The 20373-nt window shown below is 34.4% G+C and overlaps 1 protein-coding gene across 3 annotated transcripts in view; it reads left to right on the forward strand.

Moving 5' to 3' along the window:
* LOC145684425 (uncharacterized) overlaps nucleotides 1-16687 on the forward strand; it is a 26440-nt gene extending 9753 nt beyond the window's left edge. For 2 of the 3 annotated variants that reach the window (XM_081756790.1, XM_081756791.1), the window contains exons 2-3: nucleotides 4185-4665; nucleotides 15250-16687. In XM_081756790.1, the coding sequence (XP_081612916.1) occupies nucleotides 4259-4665; nucleotides 15250-16324 (1482 nt within the window). In that variant the 5' untranslated portion in view covers nucleotides 4185-4258 and the 3' untranslated portion in view covers nucleotides 16325-16687. Of the gene's footprint in view, nucleotides 1-4184; nucleotides 4666-10600; nucleotides 10871-15249 lie in introns of all 3 variants that reach the window. The other variant, XM_081756792.1, reaches the window with a different exon arrangement.
* Nucleotides 16688-20373: the final 3686 nt, after the last annotated feature.

A 20373-nucleotide genomic window follows, 5' to 3' on the forward strand; every position in this document is an offset into this window, starting at 1 on the left:
TGACGGTGTTGTAATACCTTGCTTTGAACCGGGCTGCTTTGTTACTAGATTATGTACAAGGGTTCGGGCAACTGGAGGGGGATCCTTGTACCACTGGGTTTCATTTTTTGCTTTCAGTGTTGGCTGTATGACATTTACTGCACTCGTACCATCATCTTCATCACTTGACACACTGTCGCTTATATTTTCTTCATCATTAGACAACTTACATGATGATTCCTGTTGGATTTGCATTTGTTCTTCATCTGCCTCATCTGACAATTCACTATCAAAAGAAATGTAATCGTCGTCTTCATCTAGAGCTTCAATTATTGCGTGCTCCTTCAGAATCATTGTAATAATGATGAATTATACAAAATACTGAGGTAGAGGGCCGTGCCATAGGATGCGAGCGGGGCAACGGCCCCGTGCGCCGAAGTAAGGTGGCGGAAATTCGAGAGAAAAAATGAAAGAAGATAGGAAAAATTGCTTGGAATATACGTATGGGGGAGTCGCCGTATACTCTCGCCCCGGGCGCTGATTTTCCACGGCACGGCCCTGCTGAGTTATCTTCCATCTACGCAATGAAAACGCACCTGCAACTAACAACTACATGCGCACTGCTGCCAGATCATAGCCAGACATTGTAGCCAACACTGAAATAAATGAAACATTAAAACACACAAAAGAAAAAAAAATATGAAATCAGCCTGCAACCAGTGGTGAATTCAGAGTATTTTCTCCGGGGGCATTTCAGAACACAGAGGTGAAACTGCTTGGAAATACGTATTTTACAGATATTTTCGCTGAGTTCTCAAGCACCAGGGGAAAAATTTCGTAGCTCCGGGGGGAAGTTCCTTCGGGCCACCACTGAATTCATCCCTGCCTGCAATGAACAGCTACGTGCGCACTGTTGCCAGTTGATAGCAACGCATTTTAGCCAACTATGAAGCAGACAAAACCGTAAAAGCAACTGGGGTCGATTTGACCCCACATATGTAAAAGCAGCATTGGTAGTGATGAGTAAATTCCAGGGAGGATAGTTTTCGAGAATATTCCCTGGGAAAATTCCCAAAAATGGGAATCTTCCGGGAATTTATGTACAATTTCAAAGAAAATTGCATTTTATTACTATAATTTCAAAGTTAAATTCATCTTTAAATCACAGTATATTATTGCTGTTGTCCCAAGAGGAGTCTTTAAAATGTATATTCTGAACGATGTTATTTTATTAATATTTTATTACGCTTAGAGAGTACGCGTAAATGGATATTTATTTACAATATGTTCCATGAAAGTAAATGTTTCAAAAATTGTACAGTAAGTCCACATACTTTTAAACCGCTAAACAGTTTAAATTTACATGTAAGTGGATTTTCTAAACTTGACTCCACTACTGTTATTATAAACATATTAAATTTTTAAATGTTACAAACAAATTAGGTTGGTAACTGCCAGAAGACACATGTCCCACCATTTTGTCAACATTTGCGCATAAATATGTATGTTCACAATATTTGCAAGATACTTTCCTATCTTTAAAATTTTGCATGTAACATTGCCACACATGACCTTTCTTCCTGCCCATTTCCCGAAATGCCATGCGTTAATTCACATGTAAAAGTAGTCCGAGTACCTCTTTAGAAATTCGAGTCAGAACGAGGAGACAGACTGACGTCTATTACTAACGGTGGTTCAGGGTTTAATAATAGTTGTTCATCTCTATTTCTACATAACTCTGCATTACTTCACAAAATGGATTCTTTTCATCATTTGTAAATTAGTACTTTGCTAATTTTGGCTATTGTTTAGCTTCGAGGGGCCAGATTTTGCACCTACTTTTTTACGATATTCTATTCCGATGCGGTTGTTTTATGGTTTCATACGTTAAATTACGTTACCATCATTAAATTCAAACAGCATTACCCAGCAAGCGTAATCGAGTGAAGGCGGGTTAGAGCCCACAGGGCACGTTGTTTTCTATCTTCGTTACCAAGGGTTCACTTTCTTTTCTCACATAAATCACTTCCACTTACCTTTACGGTTTGTACAAATTCCTTACTCCCCTAAAAAATTGTGTTCGATACCTTCTTGACTACTTAAAAACCACTATCAACTCATTTCTTCTGTAAACCAACCTACTTTTTGCAATCCCCCCCCCCCAATACTATACAATTACCCTACTTTTTTGTGCAAATGGAAATGGAACTTAAAAGATCATATTGTGAGTTATATAAAGTACAGTCAAAGAATTTTAAATTTTTTAACCTCCAAATTCTTTAAAACCTAGATTTAAATCACAATATATTAAAATAAAGTAATTAGTCATATGGTTCTTATAATTTGGAAGATGAAGTAAAGAATTCCCGGAATTTATATGCCCGGGAAAAAACCCGGGAATATTCCCATCCTTAAATTCCCACTGCCCATCACTAATTACTTACGGGTAAATTCTTGAGAATATTCCCTGGGAAAGTTCCCGAGAAGATTCCCAAAAATGGGAATATTCCGGAAATTTATGTATAAATACAAAGAAAATTGAATTCTGTATTATCTTTTCAAATGTAAATTCGTTTCTTTTCACCGTATATTATTACTGTTATGACCAGAGGATTCTATAAAATGTATATTCTGAACCGTATTATGTGATTTTATTAATATTTTAGTATATTTAGAGAGTATACATAAATAAATATTTACTTACAATATGTTATATGCAAGTAAATATGTGGTAAAAACGGTGTAGTAAGTCCACAGACTTTTACACCGCTAAACAGTTTACAATTATATATAAGTGGACTTCCTAAACTTGACTCTATAACTCATATTATAAACATATTAATTTTTTAAATGTTATAAACAAATTAGGTTGGGTAACTGCCAGAAGACACATTTTTGCATACATATTTATGTTACAATATTTGCGAGATGACTTAGTTTTATAATTTATTCGTTACATTGCCACGCATGATATTTCTTCCTACCTATTTCTCGAAAGTTCATGCGTTAATTCACATATAAGAGAAGTCCGAGGACCTTTTTTGAAATTCGAGTCGGAGACCGGAGACAACCAACATCTATTACTAATGCTGGTTCAGGCTGTCTGAATAGTACTTCATCTTTATTTCTAAAAATTTCTACGTTACTTTACAAACTGGTTCCTTTTCATCATTTGTAAATTAGTCCTTGCTACTTTTTAGTGGAAATGGAAATAGAACTTAAAATATCATATTATTAAAGTAGTCAACGAATTTTATTTTTTAATCTCCAAATTATTTAAAACATATAAGTAAATAATAATAAATGAAAATAAAGTACTTAGTCACATGGTTCTTATAATTTGGAAGATAATCTAAAAAAATGGAAATAAATTCCATCCCGGGAATTTAAATGCCATGGAAAAAATCCGCGAATGTACCCATTTTTTATTTTCCTTCCCACCGCCCATCACTAAAAACGACACGACACATTTTTTTAATATTGAGATATACCATTGAACATCACGAATCAGCAGAATTTTTTTATAATAATTGAAAGATGTACTACCAGCAGCAGGTCAAAAAATGAACAACAACTGTGGTTTCGACAACAAAGATAATGTTCATGTACCTTAAATTGTGGAGAAAAAATATTGTTAAGTAGTACATACCAAGTGACAATGAGCATTAAAAACTAACACACGTACTATTTTTTCCTGTTTTTCTATATTCTTCTCGTGTACAGTCATAGCTCATGATAATAGGTTAAAGTTTGAATAAGGGAACTCAATTAAAAACAATTAATATTATTATGGAGAAAACACAGAATGTAAGAAATAACGCAGCAATTTTGTAATCGAAATCTTGACCTGAAAGTTCGTATAAAATATTAAAAAAAGATAGCTAGAAATATTAACATTTTAAATGATGAAACCAAATTGAAAAATTATTTAGGTAATATATCCAACTATAAGTAATAAGAAAACGTTAGTTCCAAACAAATTGCCACTATTCTTAAGACAGATATAGAAGTGATTATATCTTTTACGATCAATCTGTTTGAGATCGTCATAAGAACTTTCGCTTTCTCATTGTATTCCGAGAGATATTTTCTGGAGATTTTCTGTTCATTTTTTTTCAATAAGCAATTCTGGTACATTCTTTATGTGTCTTCTTAGGAATATTTATAAATAAATGTAATGCGTTCTTTTCTCTTTTTAATTCCAGAATTTTTGGTTCCATTCCAATATTTATCGCTGAAATTTTAATGTCATACTAATCATTCTCATTTGAAATTGAGAATGGCATTCGATTTCTTAAATGCTATGATTAAGCATGAAATAAAAACAGACATTAACTTTACTGAAGATTCTAGTAGTAACACTGATGGACTGCTACAGAACGATTCTCTTTCAATGTGTTCTATGGAGGATTTAAAATACAAAAAACCTCCGGAAAATGCAACAGAAGAATATAAGGACAAAACATGTATGCAAAGTTACGTGATGCCCAAATTGAAAACCAATATAAAAATCGAAGAACAAAGTGGAGTAAAAGATTGGAAACTAAATGCAAAAGCCGTGTGTATAATCGTACCATTATCTAATCCTAAACTGTCCTTCAGTGCAAAGTCATTTCACATAAATATCAATTCCTTGAAGACAACAAGAAACGGCACATGTACTGGAGAAGAGTCAAAAAATCATGGGTAAGTTATCATTAACGATATGTACAACGCAGAAATAATGAGCGAAGGTTATGTTGGAAATATCAAAACCATATATCAGGAAACTACGTAGGGTATATTTACGCTAAACAGCCATTTCAGTAATAATCCTTTATTTATGTGCACTAGAAATGTAGGGTGAGTCAAAAGTCCTTGGACAGCTGCATAACTTTGAAAATCGACGGGAAAAGTAAAAAGTGATGATGGGAACAGAGGTTAGATGAGGAGCCATTTTGGATTCAAGTCAATTTTTTTTAAATGGGAAGGAGGCATATGACACGTCAAATAACACTAGTTTGAGCTCAGGAATTTAGTGGTGTAATTTTCTTTTCTATCTTGTACAGTTTAGAAGCTATTAATGTTCAAAAATGGGAAACTACCTTGATACTGACTCAGTTATCCCTTTGTTGCACGTGATCTAAAATGGGTCTGACACGTGAACAGAAGATCGAAATCATCCTTATATCAGGGGAACGCAGCTACCGAACAATAGCAGCTGACTACAACAGACGGCACCCAGACAGAGAACCGGTATCGCACAGCACGGTGGCTCACGTGATCACCAAATTTCAGGAGACAGGCTCTGTTCAAGGTAGGGAACGTGTTGGGCGACCAAAGACTGCCACCAATGAGGAAACTGCAACAGCGTTTGTTGCGTCGTTTGTGAAAAGTCCTGAACGAAGTACCCGTCGTGTGTCCCTAGCATGTGCAATAAGGCAATCCTCTGTTGCCCGGATATTGCACGCCAATCAGTGGCATCCTTACAAGCTGCACATTTAACATAAACTGAACGAGGATGGACATGATCGCCGGTTGGAGTTCTGCATGTGGGCTACTGAACAACATGAACTGGATCCTGCTTTTGCCAAGGGCATACTGTTCAGCGACGAGGCGTATTTCACTTTGAATGGGGAGGTTAATCGACATAATTGTCGATACTGGTGTGACGCAAATCCGAAATGGTTTGACCCGAGTCGAGAACATAGTCCAGCGAAGGTGATGGTGTGGTGTGGCATATGGGACACCCGCATCATTGGGCGATTTTTCATTTACAATACCTTAACTCACCACAGTATCTGATGCTGCTGCAGGACCTTGTGCTCCCTGCCACAGGGTTCCTGTCACCACGGCATGGCGCGTCCTCAGGTTGCGGATCGAGGAGAAGGCCTCTAGATATAGAGGTTAGCTGCGAATATACTGAATAAGCAGTCGCGGACAGACGACTAGGAGTGGTCCTCCAGCTTGGGGGTTTGGGTAAGGCTAACACCCTCATCCTGTAAAAAAAGGCACTTGTTCAGAAACATTCACAAAAGCCTCGGACAAGGACTGATAACATGGCACGACATCAGCAAAAGAAAATGGACATGAGATTTGGAACATGGAATATTAGAAGTCTTTATAGGGCAGGCGCGTTAAAATCTGTAACGAGTGAGTTAGAGAAATACAGGATGGACTTAGTAGGAGTTCAGGAAGTTAGGTGGGAAGGAAATGGATCTGAGAATTCCGGAAATTTTACGTTCTTTTACGGGGAAGGAAATAAAAATCACCAGTTAGGAACAGGGTTTTTTGTTCACAAACGAATATTACCAGCAATTAAACGGGTTGAATTTGTTACTGACAGACTTTCTTTTATTACTCTTAAGGGACGGTGGTGTGATATTATTGTTTTAAATGTACATGCTCCAACTGAAGATAAGGGTGACGATATAAAAGATAGTTTTTACGAAGAAGTGGAACGGATATTTGACCAACTCCCGCGATACCATATGAAGATTCTATTAGGAGATTTCAATGCGAAGGTAGGACGAGAGGATATTTTCAAACCGATTATAGGGAACGAAAGTTTGCATAAGGAAAGTAATGACAACGGTGTTAGACTCGTAAACTTTGCAACATCCAAAAACCTAATCGTGAAGAGTACAAAATTCCCACATCGCGACGTTCATAAATACACTTGGACATCACCAGACGGAAAAACACATAATCAAATTGATCACGTTTTAGTAGATAGAAGAAGACAATCTAGCATAATTGACGTCCGGTCGTTTAGAGGGGCTGATTGTGACACTGATCACTACCTGGTAGCAGCGATAATACGGGAGAGATTATCGTTGAATAAAGGTAATACTCAATGTCCGAAAACGGAGAGATTTAATTTAAAGAAATTAGAAGAGAGCCAGGTAAGAGAGGAATACCAGATTGAAGTTTCGAATAGATTCTCGGTTTTAGAAGACTCGGAGTGCACTAGTGTTGAGGATACTTGGATTGAAATTAGAGATAGCATTAAAAGTTCAGCAATAGAAAAACTGGGACACGCGGAAATACGTAGGAACAAACCATGGTTCGACCAAGAATGCATTAAACTAGTAGAGAAGAGAAAACAGGCAAAATTACGCTGGCTACAAAATCCGAATGAAATAACTACACAAAATTTCGCAGATATCAGGCGGGAAACTTCCAAAACTTTTAGAACAAAGAAACGGGATTTTTTGAAAGCTAAAATTAAGGAACTTGAAGATAATAGTAAAAATAAAAATATTCGAGACATGTATAAGGGGATCAGCGAATTTAAGAAAGGCTATCAACCTCGTGCTTATATATTAAAGAAATCTGACGGAACAGTTCTCACTGATACGGATAGCCTCTTAAATAGATGGAAAGATTTCTTTGACGATTTGCTGAACACGCAGCCAAAAACTAATGTGCGTGGAGAAAAGGAGATACACACCGCAGAACCGTATATTCCAGAACCCAATCGAATAGAAGTGGAAGCCGCTATAAAGAAATTAAAGAAACACAAATCTCCGGGTGTAGATGAAAGTCCGGCTGAGTTAATTTTAGCTGGAGGCGAAAAATTGTGGAACAAGATACACAAACTCATTCTCCTTATCTGGAACAAGGAAGAATTGCCACAAGAGTGGAAAGAGTCAATCATTGTTCCAATTCACAAGAAAGGCGACAAAACTGACTGTAATAATTATCGAGGCATTTCTCTTCTGTCAACATCCTATAAAATCCTTTCAAATATTCTGTTAGCAAGATTGACCCCATACGCAGATGAAATTATTGGAGATTATCAGTGCGGATTTAGACGAAATCGATCAACTATCGACCAAATATTTACCATTTGCCAAATACTCGAAAAGAAGTGGGAATACAATACCCCGGTACATCAACTATTTATTGATTTTAGAAAGGCTTACGACTCGGTTAGGAGAGAAACATTATACAACGTTCTTACAGAGCTTGGAATACCGAGAAAGCTAATTAGATTAATTAAGATATGTTTAAGTGAATCCCAAAGTAAAGTCCGGGTAGGAAAATTTTTGTCCACGAGCTTCCACGTCGAAAATGGCCTGAAACAAGGAGATGCGTTGTCGCCATTATTATTTAACTTTGTGCTGGAATACGCCATAAGGAAAATCAAAGATAGCAACCAGGGCCTAGAGTTGAACGGCATTCACCAGGTTATGGCATATGCTGATGATGTAAATTTAATAGGGGATGATAGGAGAACAGTAGAAATAAATGCAGATATATTATTAAACGCTTGCAGGTACATGGGTTTAGAAGTAAATGCAGAGAAAACTAAATACATGGAAGTGCGTCGGGACCGTAATACGGCAAATTGTGGAGGCGTTAAAATATTAAATAATACTTTTGATAAAGTGGATACTTTCAAATATTTAGGATCAATATTAACAGACGAAAATCATATTCACGAAGAAATTAAATGTCGACTAAAAGCAGGGAATTCGTGTTACTATTCGGTTCAAAATCTCTTGTCGTCGCGAATTCTGTCGAGGAATTTGAAGCTTAAAATATATAAAACGATAATCATTCCTGTTGTTCTGTATGGGTGCGAAACATGGTCGCTTACTCTGAGGGAAGAACATAGACTGAAAGTATTTGAAAACAGGATCCTGGGAAGAATATTCGGACCCAAAAGGAACGAGAATGGGGAATGGCGGAAGCTTCATAACGAGGAACTACATAGTTTATACGGTTTACCCAACATTGTTAGGGTCGTCAAGTCTAGGAGGCTTAGGTGGGCAGGTCATGTAGCTAGAATGGAAGAAAGTAGAAACGCTTTCAAAGTCTTGAGTGGTAGACCCATAGGAAAACGACCATTAGGAAGACCTAGGCGCAGATGGGAGGATAACATTAAGATGGATCTCGCAGAGATAGGAATACAAAGTAAAAACTGGATCCAGTTAGCTAAGGATAGAAGTCAGTGGAGAGCTTTTGTGAACGCGGCACTGAACCTCCGGGTTCCATAGGCCATAGAGTTAGTTAGTTAGTTATTTTCAGCATGATGGAGTCCCTCCAAATTATGGACTTGGTGTCAGTAAATGGTTGGATGAACAACTGCCCGGGAAGTGGATTGATCACCGTGGTCCCGTGAAGTGGCCGCCCACATCCCATGACTTAACGCCTCTTGATTTTTATCTATGGGGACATCTTAAGCAGATAGTGTATGCTGAGACAATCCGTGATTTGAGAGACCTGCAGGAAAGCATCCGACATGCGTGTGACCAAATTTCAGGAGACATTCTCCTCCGTGTGCAGATTGCGGCGACTACAATTGTGCATTGCACGGGATGGACAACACGTAAAACATGTGTTGTAGCATTCAGTATCAAGGTAATTTCCCAGTTTTGAACATTAATAACTTCTAAGGTGTACAAAATAGAAAAAATCAAATTACACCACTAAATTTCTGAGCTCAAGCTAATGTTACATGATGTATCATACACCCCCTTCCCCTTTAAAAAAATTGGCTTGGATCCAAAATGGCGGACTTCAAGAGGGCGCCCATGAATATGACACTCCAAAACTTGCGGCTCCTCATCAAACCTCTGTTCCCATCATCACTTTTTACTTTTTCCGTCGATTTTCACTTATGCAGATGTCCAAGGACTTTTGACTCACCCTGTATTTTCAATTATCAAATTTCTATGATTACTTTCAATGTCAATGTTTGAATTTGCTCTTGATCTGTCCCCCAGTAAATTTACAAGTGAAAATAATTGCTCCATCGTCATTTAATAGTAGCACTTAATAATCATAGTGTATGTTTCGATTATGCTTTTGTCAAGTGATAAATTAATAATTACAAGTTGTGAATAAAACAGTACTGTTATTAGTAATATTTTACGTTAATTGACAGCTATGGTTATTAATAATTCATACCAATGGATTGCAAAAGCAGGTACATAACTTTGTAACTATTCCCATATTTTAAATTCATCTATGCTAAAAGTTACAGTTATGATGTTTTGTCTATATATCATTTACGAAATTTATGATTGTAATAAATTTAATTTTTGAATCTTAGAGTAACAAGTAAGGTTACAGCAGTAAAATCGTCATTTTACAATGTTTTCAATGAAGTTTTATATCTTTTGTATCAGAATGGCTCTACTGTTCTTTCTCTTTCCCCTTTTAAATATATGTTCCTAAATTTGAATATTTTCACATTTTGGACGTCAGTTACGGGAGGTTTAGAAATATCATCTATTTAGTTTGTATCACATCAACACTAATTTCTGCACAGTAATACTACTTCTAATTCTTTTACAGATTCCAAAATATATATGGTCCTAAAAATAAAAAAAATAAAAAACTAGCAAGAAAAGTGGAGTTTCATGTAATCCTATGTATAAATCCGAAATATATATATATATATATATTAAATTTTCATTTACATTGGCCGCTTAAAGTTGTAGGTCTGAGTTACATTTTAATAAGTACGTCATAGGGTGTAACGACTCTGTCATAATAAACGTTTATGTTTATTGGTTGCAAGCTCTAATGTTCAAAAATGTCAAATTCAAATTTTGTATCGTGTATATTTTCTTAAAATTTGTCATTTGAAACTCGTAATTTCCAAATCTTAAAATCATTTTCGTTGTAGTTTTTAGACGTAAACAATATTTATAGAAGAACAATTGCCGACATGATTCAAAGTTGACTTCCAGATTAGCGATTGAAAAGATACCACAACCTACTACAAACTTAATTGTTATTACAGCCTCAGATTATTAAAAAAAAATAAATCTAAAATCAAATCACCATTAAATGTGTAGCGTGAATGGCACTCGGCAAGATCACATACCTGTTAGAACAAGCAATGTGTAAAATGGTGAAATCGCCCAGAAAATCAGAATTTTCAACTGCGAAAGAGGTAACAATGTGCAATCTAAAAAATATCTTATTTGTTACATATAAGGTCAGATAGCTTACAAAACTGGTTAACCAGCGTAATAGCTTGAACATTCAAGAAGACGTTCACCAATCTGAAATTTGAGAAAAGCTAACTTCAGCAAATGAACCTGGTTTTTCCTTGTAAACACAAACGCATAGAATCAACGGAGATGGTATGTTTCCGTCAAAAATATGTTTTTCTGCCCATATTAATTGGTCAATATCTTCGTCCATTACGCATACGTGGTAAAATAAAATTACACAAGTAAAAAAAACTGACTCAATTGAACTCAACATACTAATTATTTAAGTCAACATAACGCAGCGTCGCCAAAATATAAGACACATATCTCGATATGATGCCACGAACGTCTAAATCGACAGACATCTCGAACATTTCTGACGTGTATGAGTCTCTAAAACCAACCATGAGTATCTTATTTCTTAATTCAAAATATACTACAGAGAAAAATTAAAGTCAAAGTGGATTCGAACCTTCGTCCTTCTTCGATGTCCACCCAATTTGGTACTGGTTTGTTTTTCTGCGAATAATATCATTCTGTTGTTAGTACAAGTAGAATGACTGTGAGTAAAGCTTACAATATGTCCAAATCTACAATATATAAACACCATTTCAGGGTATTGTAAAAGAAAAAAAATCAGGTTATATTAGTTTTAGATTTCTTAACTTTTTCTAACCTAAAAAATATGATACATTTATATTCAGAGAAAAAAATGTTATTATTTATTAGGACTAATCTAACCCAACAGGATTTTAATTCATTCGCGCAACGGAAGATTTCAAATTCTTGTTTAGCGGCCAACCAAGAATGAAAGAAGACTCAACGTCTTTAGACTTAAATTGTACATTGAAAAAAAAATACAGTTAGAATTGTGTAAGCTTAAGTTTATGAACATTATTTGAAATCATAAAGTCAAATTTTCGTGACTATTTTATTCGTGCCAATCATCAAACAATTACATAAGATATCAGAAAAGAAATAATATTGTCATTAAATATTTGCCTACATCGCAGTATGTCAAAGACATTTTATGGAATTCTGTTGTTACATTCATCTAGCATAAAACATTGTCTAGATTCCCAAATTTCAATATCTTAGTTAATACATATTTAATTCACGATCATTCAAGATGTAGTGGTCCATCCTCTCTACTCATTCATTTATAGATTATGATTATTTCGGACGTTCGTTACTTATAACCCCTGTCATTCAATAAAGTAACAACATAAGCTTGTATTATTGGTACTACATTTTCATTCCAATTCAAAGGTAAGTAAGTAGCATATATTACACTATTTTAGCTTATGCATCAGCACACAATACATCTACTATGAGAGTAACGAAAAAAAAACTACTGTTAATGTGAAATGAAATATTTACAAATGGTTTATGAAAAAGGAAAAAAAAACTATATGTCTACCTCTCTACGACAGGGTTTACATATCTTAAACTAGAACGTCATTATCGAAAGTACTATCATTTTTAGCTTACTATCATTTTAAATTCACAATTCGTTAATTTTTGAGAGTGATGGATACACATAACAAATTATATTTTATTCAAGAACGGCAAGTTGAGTGACATTTCAACTGTATTTGCTTCCGACGAGGCAAATATGCATTCACTACGTAGGCACGAACAGCTAATCTCATACCGTACTAATGGCACGTTTAAATTAAACCTCTACCTAACCTACAAAGATAAAACATATCACAAAGTAGTATTTTTAGAAACAATAATATTGAAATCCAGAGGTACGTCCAAAGTAAAGTTTTACCGAATCTGCACAGACCGAGTATATGCGCCTATATCACGATGGAGTATCAATAGCAAAAGACACATTAATTTAAAATTTCCCTAACCTACAAGACGAAATATATATGGTACAAGGCAATATGAAAAGGGCACGTTGAGATTTAGCGACACGTTTTAAAATGAGAATTTCCCTAACCTACACAAATGTATTACGAGGCAACATGAAAAGACACACGTTAAAAAAATATTGAAAAGCACGTTCAAAGTACAATTTTCCCTAACCTACACAAGTCACCGACACAGATAAAATATATTACGAAGCAATATTAAAAGGGCACATTGATACGTAAAGGCACACTCAAAGTAAAATTTCATCGTAACATTCACAGACAAAAATGTATTACGGAGCAATATTAAAACCCTAACCTAAACAATCAAAATATATTTCTAAGTAATATATTAAATGCACATTGATATCTAGAGGTCCGCTCAAAGTAGAATTTAACCATAACATTCACAGATAAAGTATTTAGAGGTACGTTCAAAGTAAAGTTTTCCCTAATCTACACAAACAAAATATATCACAAGGCAATACGAAAATGCACATTGGACTCTAGAGGCACGGTCAAAGTAAATTTCCTAACCTAAACAATCAAAACACGGTATATTATGGGACATACGTTCAAAGTTAAATCTTACCTAACCTACAACAAATATATCACAAGGCAATATTATGGGACATAATTTAGAAGTATGCTTAAAGTAAAATCCTACCTAACCTAAACAATCAAAATATCTTACAGGATAACATTAAAGGCACATTAATATTGAGAGGTACGCTCAAAGTAAAAGTTCATCATAACATTTACAGACAATTTTCAAGTGCACGTATCAAACACATCAAATTTAGTAATTTAATCACATATGCTTATGACATACAGTATTTTATGAGTGGATAAAAGTGATGAGCTATGGGGACGCGTAACGCCTTCTGGCTTAGCTACACATATTAATCCTGAAGACTTCCATTCGGTAAATTATTATACTGTTTATAATCGGAAAAAAAGAAAGAGTTGATATTGCCAGTTCACCAGAAGTTTCCACAGAATAGCCCCTTCAACCCTAGCTTATGCAGGCTCAATCTTCGGATCCACAGGGTAGACTAGGTTGTCAAACCTGTTTGTTTAAACGCCGAAATCGATGTCCTCGGGGTACCAGCTCCACGTCCTACGGTTATAGGACGCTGGTCCCGTAATCCGACGAAATTAACTTCGACGACTATACCTCCCACCCCATCACATTATATTACTGGTAATGGCGGAGGTGATATTCGGTGGCCTTCGGCCGAAAAATGTTATTAATGAATTTTTAGTCAGGCTCCTCGGTTCTCTTTTCCAAACAATAAATTAGGTTGACCTAACCAACACTTTTGAAAAGGTTTACATCCGAATTGACGTTTTGTTTATGAAATTTCCAAATTTTTAAGAGCACTGACCCAGGCCACCGTCTATATACACTAAGACATGGCGATTAACTGCGTCATTCCCCCTCTTGAAACCAGACTTTAATAAACGCGTTTTTAAATATTTTATTCTCGACTATAATTAACACAGTTTTATCACAATTATATAGCAATATAAGAACCTAACCTCATGAATCGTAATTTCATATATAAATTATAAATTTCTAATCACGGAAAATTTATATATAATGGAAATTTTAAACTCACCTACACCTGCCATGTCGTTATTTAACTATCCCCCTGGCAACCTAGCTCGTCCAACATTTAGCTAGGCACCATGTTCCAAAACCAGCTTTATGCATAGCGATTAAAATGCCCCCTTACGTGAATAGTCAGAATGATCGCCATATTGTTGACAGAAGAGCAACATCAACAGTCATCAACAGTATCATGATTATTAGCAACTGTGGTATATCAGGTAATAACAAATTTAGTATTATTTATATTAAGCTCGGTTTTAAGAACAACGTATATGATAGGAATTCAGTTATGGGCGTGACTCGAAATAAATCTATAATAACTGGTTTTAACGAAATGTTCGAATTTTCATGTTAAGATTCTTGGTGTGTGTTTGCGTGTGTATCTCATATCAAAATTGAATACATTTATTTCTTCTGTGCCATTTCTTTTACTAACAACGAAAACAAATTAACATTAGAACGAATATAAACCTACACATAACACTAATAACAAAACAATATAATGGGTACAGTAGTACCATACGGGGGCCAACTTCAAAGTGAAATGTAAACAACCGGTAAACGGGTTGTTACAAATACATTTCCACAGTTCTTACATTATATACTAATCTGTACAGACTTTTCTTTATATTGAGGACTCTTTTAGTTTACTAATATTTAGTATACATAATGACTTACATTAATGAATATCTAACATATACTGTTCTTGTAACTGCTTCTGGGAATGATCACTGGGTCATTATTATTGTTCAAGGTTGAAACTATCAAAATAAAAAGCAGTTTGAAAGTATATTAAAATATGACATTACTTATAATTTAGCATTCTGTATAATAGATTTCCATTTTCTCTCCCCTATAGCCGAGGTACCGAAACAGGCGGAGTGACTCATAATCCTAATTTCCAAACTTGCACGTCAATAACCACAGGTAAAATGGTATATTCTTGTTCAGAATGTGCGAAGTCTTTTCACCAAAAGTATAAACTTAAGTCTCACATATTAATTCATTCAGATGAAAAACCTCACACATGTTTACAATGTGGTAAATGCTTCTGTAAAGTCAGTTATTTAAATCGACATATGAAAATACATACAGTTGAAAAAACACATTACTGTATAGAGTGTGGCTCATCGTTTCGTAATTCAAGTTATTTGAAGATACACATGCGACTACATACAGGTGAGAAACCATACACATGTCAGGAGTGTAAGAAATCCTTTAGGCAAAAGGGCCATTTCAATCAGCATGTTCTAACTCACAGCTATCAAAGACATTTATCATGTGGGCACTGTTCAAAAATGTTTAACAACAAATGTGACTTAAAGAGCCATATTTTAATTCATACAGATATAAAGCCATTTTCTTGCGAAAAATGTGGCAAGAATTTTCGTACAAAATATAACTTAAAAATCCACATGGTAATCCACTCATATGAAAGAAAATATTCTTGTGAGCAATGTGGTATGCGTTTTAATCTGAGGAGTGGATTAAGAAAACATATGGTAACACACAGAAATGAAAGGCCTTTTTCGTGCGATACATGCAATAAAACTTTCCGTGCAAAATGTAACTTGAAGTTTCACCTTTTATGTCATTCAAAGGAAAAGCCATACCAATGTGATATTTGCAATAAACGTTTTCGCCAGAAAATACGTTTAAATATACATAGACTTTGGCACCGCCAGGAGAAAACCGTTACATGCGAGCATTGTTGTAAGATGTTTCGGGATAAGGATACACTAAAAAGACACATGATAACTCACAGAGATGAGAAACCTTATTCTTGCACAAAATGTACCCGATCATTTCGGCACAGAAACACTATAAAAGAGCACATGTTAATTCATTACGATGTAAAGCCATACCCTTGTACTAAGTGTTCTCGTCGTTTTCGTCGAAAATACAGACTGAGTGAACATATGTTGAAACATTAAAATCCAATGATAGTTTGTAAAAATAAATATTCGTTTGGATACCAGTAAATGTTCTTGTAAAACATTCCTATGGAAAATCCTCTGAATACTCTGCAGATTTAAATTTTTAACTTCTAAATTTCATGCTTCTAGAATAAACAAAACATCGTTTCATCAAAAATGTTACTTAAACGAAAATATAGTCAAAACAAAAAAGGGGGAATTTTCTTACGGTTGTTGCAAGATTTGAACCACACTGTTCCATAATGGGTTTTATTAAAATTATATCGTGAACGCCACGGAATTGTGTATCAAGAAAACTTATGAATTTCCAACAATGTAACATAATTCAAAATATATCTTTCATATTGTCTAGAAAGAGTATTGAGTGATATTTATTTTCCTATATACCATTACTATATATTTACTATATAGAAAATAAAAGAAGCATGTACACAATATACTTCCCTCAGAGAAAGATGTAACCATTTTGAAACATTACTTACTTTTATACGAATATGGCTCTAAATATTACTTGTAATTAGTCAGTTGTTAATCATCAAAGGTGTTAAAGTACATTTCAAATATTCTTGTTATTATTTTTTTGATTTGCAGGAAATTGAATAATGGGCAAACAGATAGGCAGTAATAAAGACATTACTCAACCCAAACAAATATTGTGTCTGCTTCGATTGTAGTTCTTCTTTAAAGAACAAATCAGTAGCTATTGTAACACTGTTTTTAATGTTAAAAGAGTTGAATTAATATTATATATTTCAATCTCTCCCCACTTCAATGTAGCGTTATCTATGTAAACCAGTAATACTTGCATACAAATAAATAGCATCACGTTTTCTTTAAATTAATTTCACGCAACTGTTCGCTGATTGATCGCATATCACATTAATAAATTTCCAAGATAAATATTTTTATATTCGCTTGTCTTTAATTACAAATATTTTAATTAAATATTCTTACTATCAGTGATAGTGTTTGATGAAGCCAAAATGTTAGTTGGCGAAACTGTAACACGTATGTAGTTTTTTAATTGAATATATTGTTTTGCTCAGCAAATATTTTGTTTTTGTTTAAGTATATACAAAGCAAAGCTTCTACTTACGGAAAATATTACTATCAGGATTTTAGCGTAAGATAAGTAATTGATTTGGATATTGCGATTCAATCTTCCAAATAACTATTGGAAAAAAATATTTTTTGAAATTTGTTGACAATTTGTTTCGACAATTTATAAAAAAATAAATAAATTTATTAATTATTGTTCTATCATCTGATTAATTCACTTTTTTGCTACATTTTCTCCTATAAAGTGTTCCATTATTTCAGATATTAGAAGTTCATTCATTTCTTTATATATACATAACTAGCGATTAAGTTATTTACATTTTTTTAAAATATTTTAATACATGAACAGCTATTTTAAAAAGAGTAATGGGTGTCATGGTATAGACTAGGATTTTACTGGTCAATATAAATACATTGGTAATCTCAATGGTTCACTGATAGAGCGCTCAACCCTGGCAGGTTAGTTCCCAATACTTTACCAGCTCTCGACAAGTAATATTTGTAGTTTATAAATACCGTATTCTTGAATTTTCTCCGGGATTTCCTGTTTCCTCCCTTCTTTTTTATTTCATAATTATCACTAATTCGTCATCACCATCTCCTTATCATAAGTGCATTTGCGTGGGAACTCAACCTCAAATAAAAATAAAATAGATTATCAATGCAATCCTGTACTACACCCACAAATACTTATCAGATTCTATCTTTTTCTCGTACGATCATCATTGTATTAAATATGAAAGTTCTGATGAATAATAATAACCACTTATATCTCATTCTTCAAAGTAATAAATTACTCATTTATTTTCATATCACAGAATTTTTACTACGCAAACCTAATCAACTTTTAACCAGGCAACTAAGCACACATCTTTAAAAGAGGTAGTCATAACTCAAAATATTATTCAGAGTTCTATTTAAGTGAAATCGTAAATATCAAAGCAATGACAAGTTTTGAATGTTATTTTCAATTACTTTCCATCAGATATAAATTTCCCATTACTATTTAAATATTTCAATACGTAGGCTCAACAATAAGCGCACTGATTCAAAATAAAAAAAACAAGTTATATATCCATTGATAGTTAATTTGGGCAGACAAATTATTTCTTACCAAGATCTCATACAAAGAAGATAGTATTATATTCAAATGTTCAGTGTAATATCTTAAGCAAAATGTTGTGCTATGTATTCAGGTAACAAAACCTTTCTATGGAAGAAGGGGCTACAAATTACCTACGAGAAATATCCCATGTCATCTTGAATAAGGAAAATCAAATTTCGCAGAACATGTATATGTACAATTCAGTGAAAAATTTCAAATAATGCTAAGTAAGTTACAGCATTCTTTTGATTAATTTCTGTCCACAGAAAATATAATCCAGCTCGCGGTGGGCATCTCTTCTATGAAACTGCTTATGTGCAAGCAAATGAATTTTGAAGTCATAGTGCAAATATATTTATAGACTTTTCAATTACAACAATAAGTGGTTCATGGCTAGTATGTATAGTGTCAAAATTATATGGAAATTATGTCTGTTCATCCCTTGAACAAAATTCAGTTCTCAACTGCATTTTGAGGGTGTTATACAGAATCGTTTTGACGTATGATTAGCGTCATACCAAAGGCCTCACTACAAGAAACGTAAGTTACTCGAACTCTTTAGTATGGCACTAATTTTGTTTCAGAACGACTCCGCAAAAGGCCCTGAGAGTTTTTCTGTTAAACTATATGTATAGATAACACGGTAAATTAATTAAACAAAAACAAATGTTTCTGTCAGAGGAGATTTTGTACTTCCAGTCCTCTTTGAAAGTTCAGCTGGGTATGTAATATTCGAACCAGGATTGAAATGAAATATTTAAGTGTTCCGTCCACCATTATGACGGTTAGCTAAAGGAGACAGTGATGATGAGAAATAAATGAAATGTTGGAATGAGAGAGTGTGGGAAGTGGGACTAAACGGGAGAACCCTATGAAATCCCACGCACACGGTGTTTGTACACCACAAAACTAACTTAGTGCAAGCTGGGATGGAACCAAGGTTCCAAGCACCAGAGGTGATCGCTCTAGCACTGGGCCACAGCGATCTACCTCTCTACCACCGATAGAACCAGATTTGTTTTGCTAAATACCTGTAAACTACCTCAAGTCATTAAAACATATATAAACAAATCTTAAGATAAATCTTAAGGGCCTCATGCAGAGTCGTTTTCACTGTATGACTGGAGCTGTCAGATCTGGGCGGTGATGAAACTTAGAGGGGCGCATCTTGGAGAAACTAATGTAAACTGTTTGGCTTTTAAAATGACTTTTTAATTTGTTCACAATATTAAGCAAACACAGTTACACACAAAACGTCTAGGACGAAATACTGTAAATGTTCCAATAGAACTGAATAATAATATAATTACAGCAAACAGAGATTTAAGTGCAGGATGGACAAATTAGCATAATCTACCTACTCCAATAAAAACAGAAGGAAAAAATACCATTAGTTACAATTGTATGACTATATTAAATTTCACAGCATGAATAATCGTTTAAGATGTTTTGAGTTTATTCCTACTTCGCTTCCAATAACATCGTAATCTACGTGAAAATTCTGACATATTCAGCATTAAAGAGCATTAAATTTTCTAGTAGACTTTGCCCAAAGGAGATCTTAGTTTTGATTTAATGACCTTTAATTTAGAAAATAAAAACTCTCATTACCGAGTTCGGTGCGGTGTATACAACTCTGGATTCAGCTGATTATGATCTTCTGTTCTGTTTTCACTTCATTCGTCTTCATTTCCAGAATCAGCTGAGAACTGAACCACATCAAAGTCACTAATAGAAGTACCCTTCAGATTCTTAAAGGAAGAGCAACAAATAACTTGAGTTCGCATGACAGTTTTTTTCTTTTTTTTACACACGCCTGTATTTTCTGCTAATGCCTTTAGGGCTCCATCTGGTAATTCATTTTTTTTTTTTTAATTCTTCA

Source organism: Thermobia domestica, chromosome 4, assembly GCF_964235325.1.
Source record: "Thermobia domestica chromosome 4, izTheDome1.hap1.1, whole genome shotgun sequence".
In the NCBI taxonomy this organism is placed as follows: domain Eukaryota; kingdom Metazoa; phylum Arthropoda; class Insecta; order Zygentoma; family Lepismatidae; genus Thermobia; species Thermobia domestica.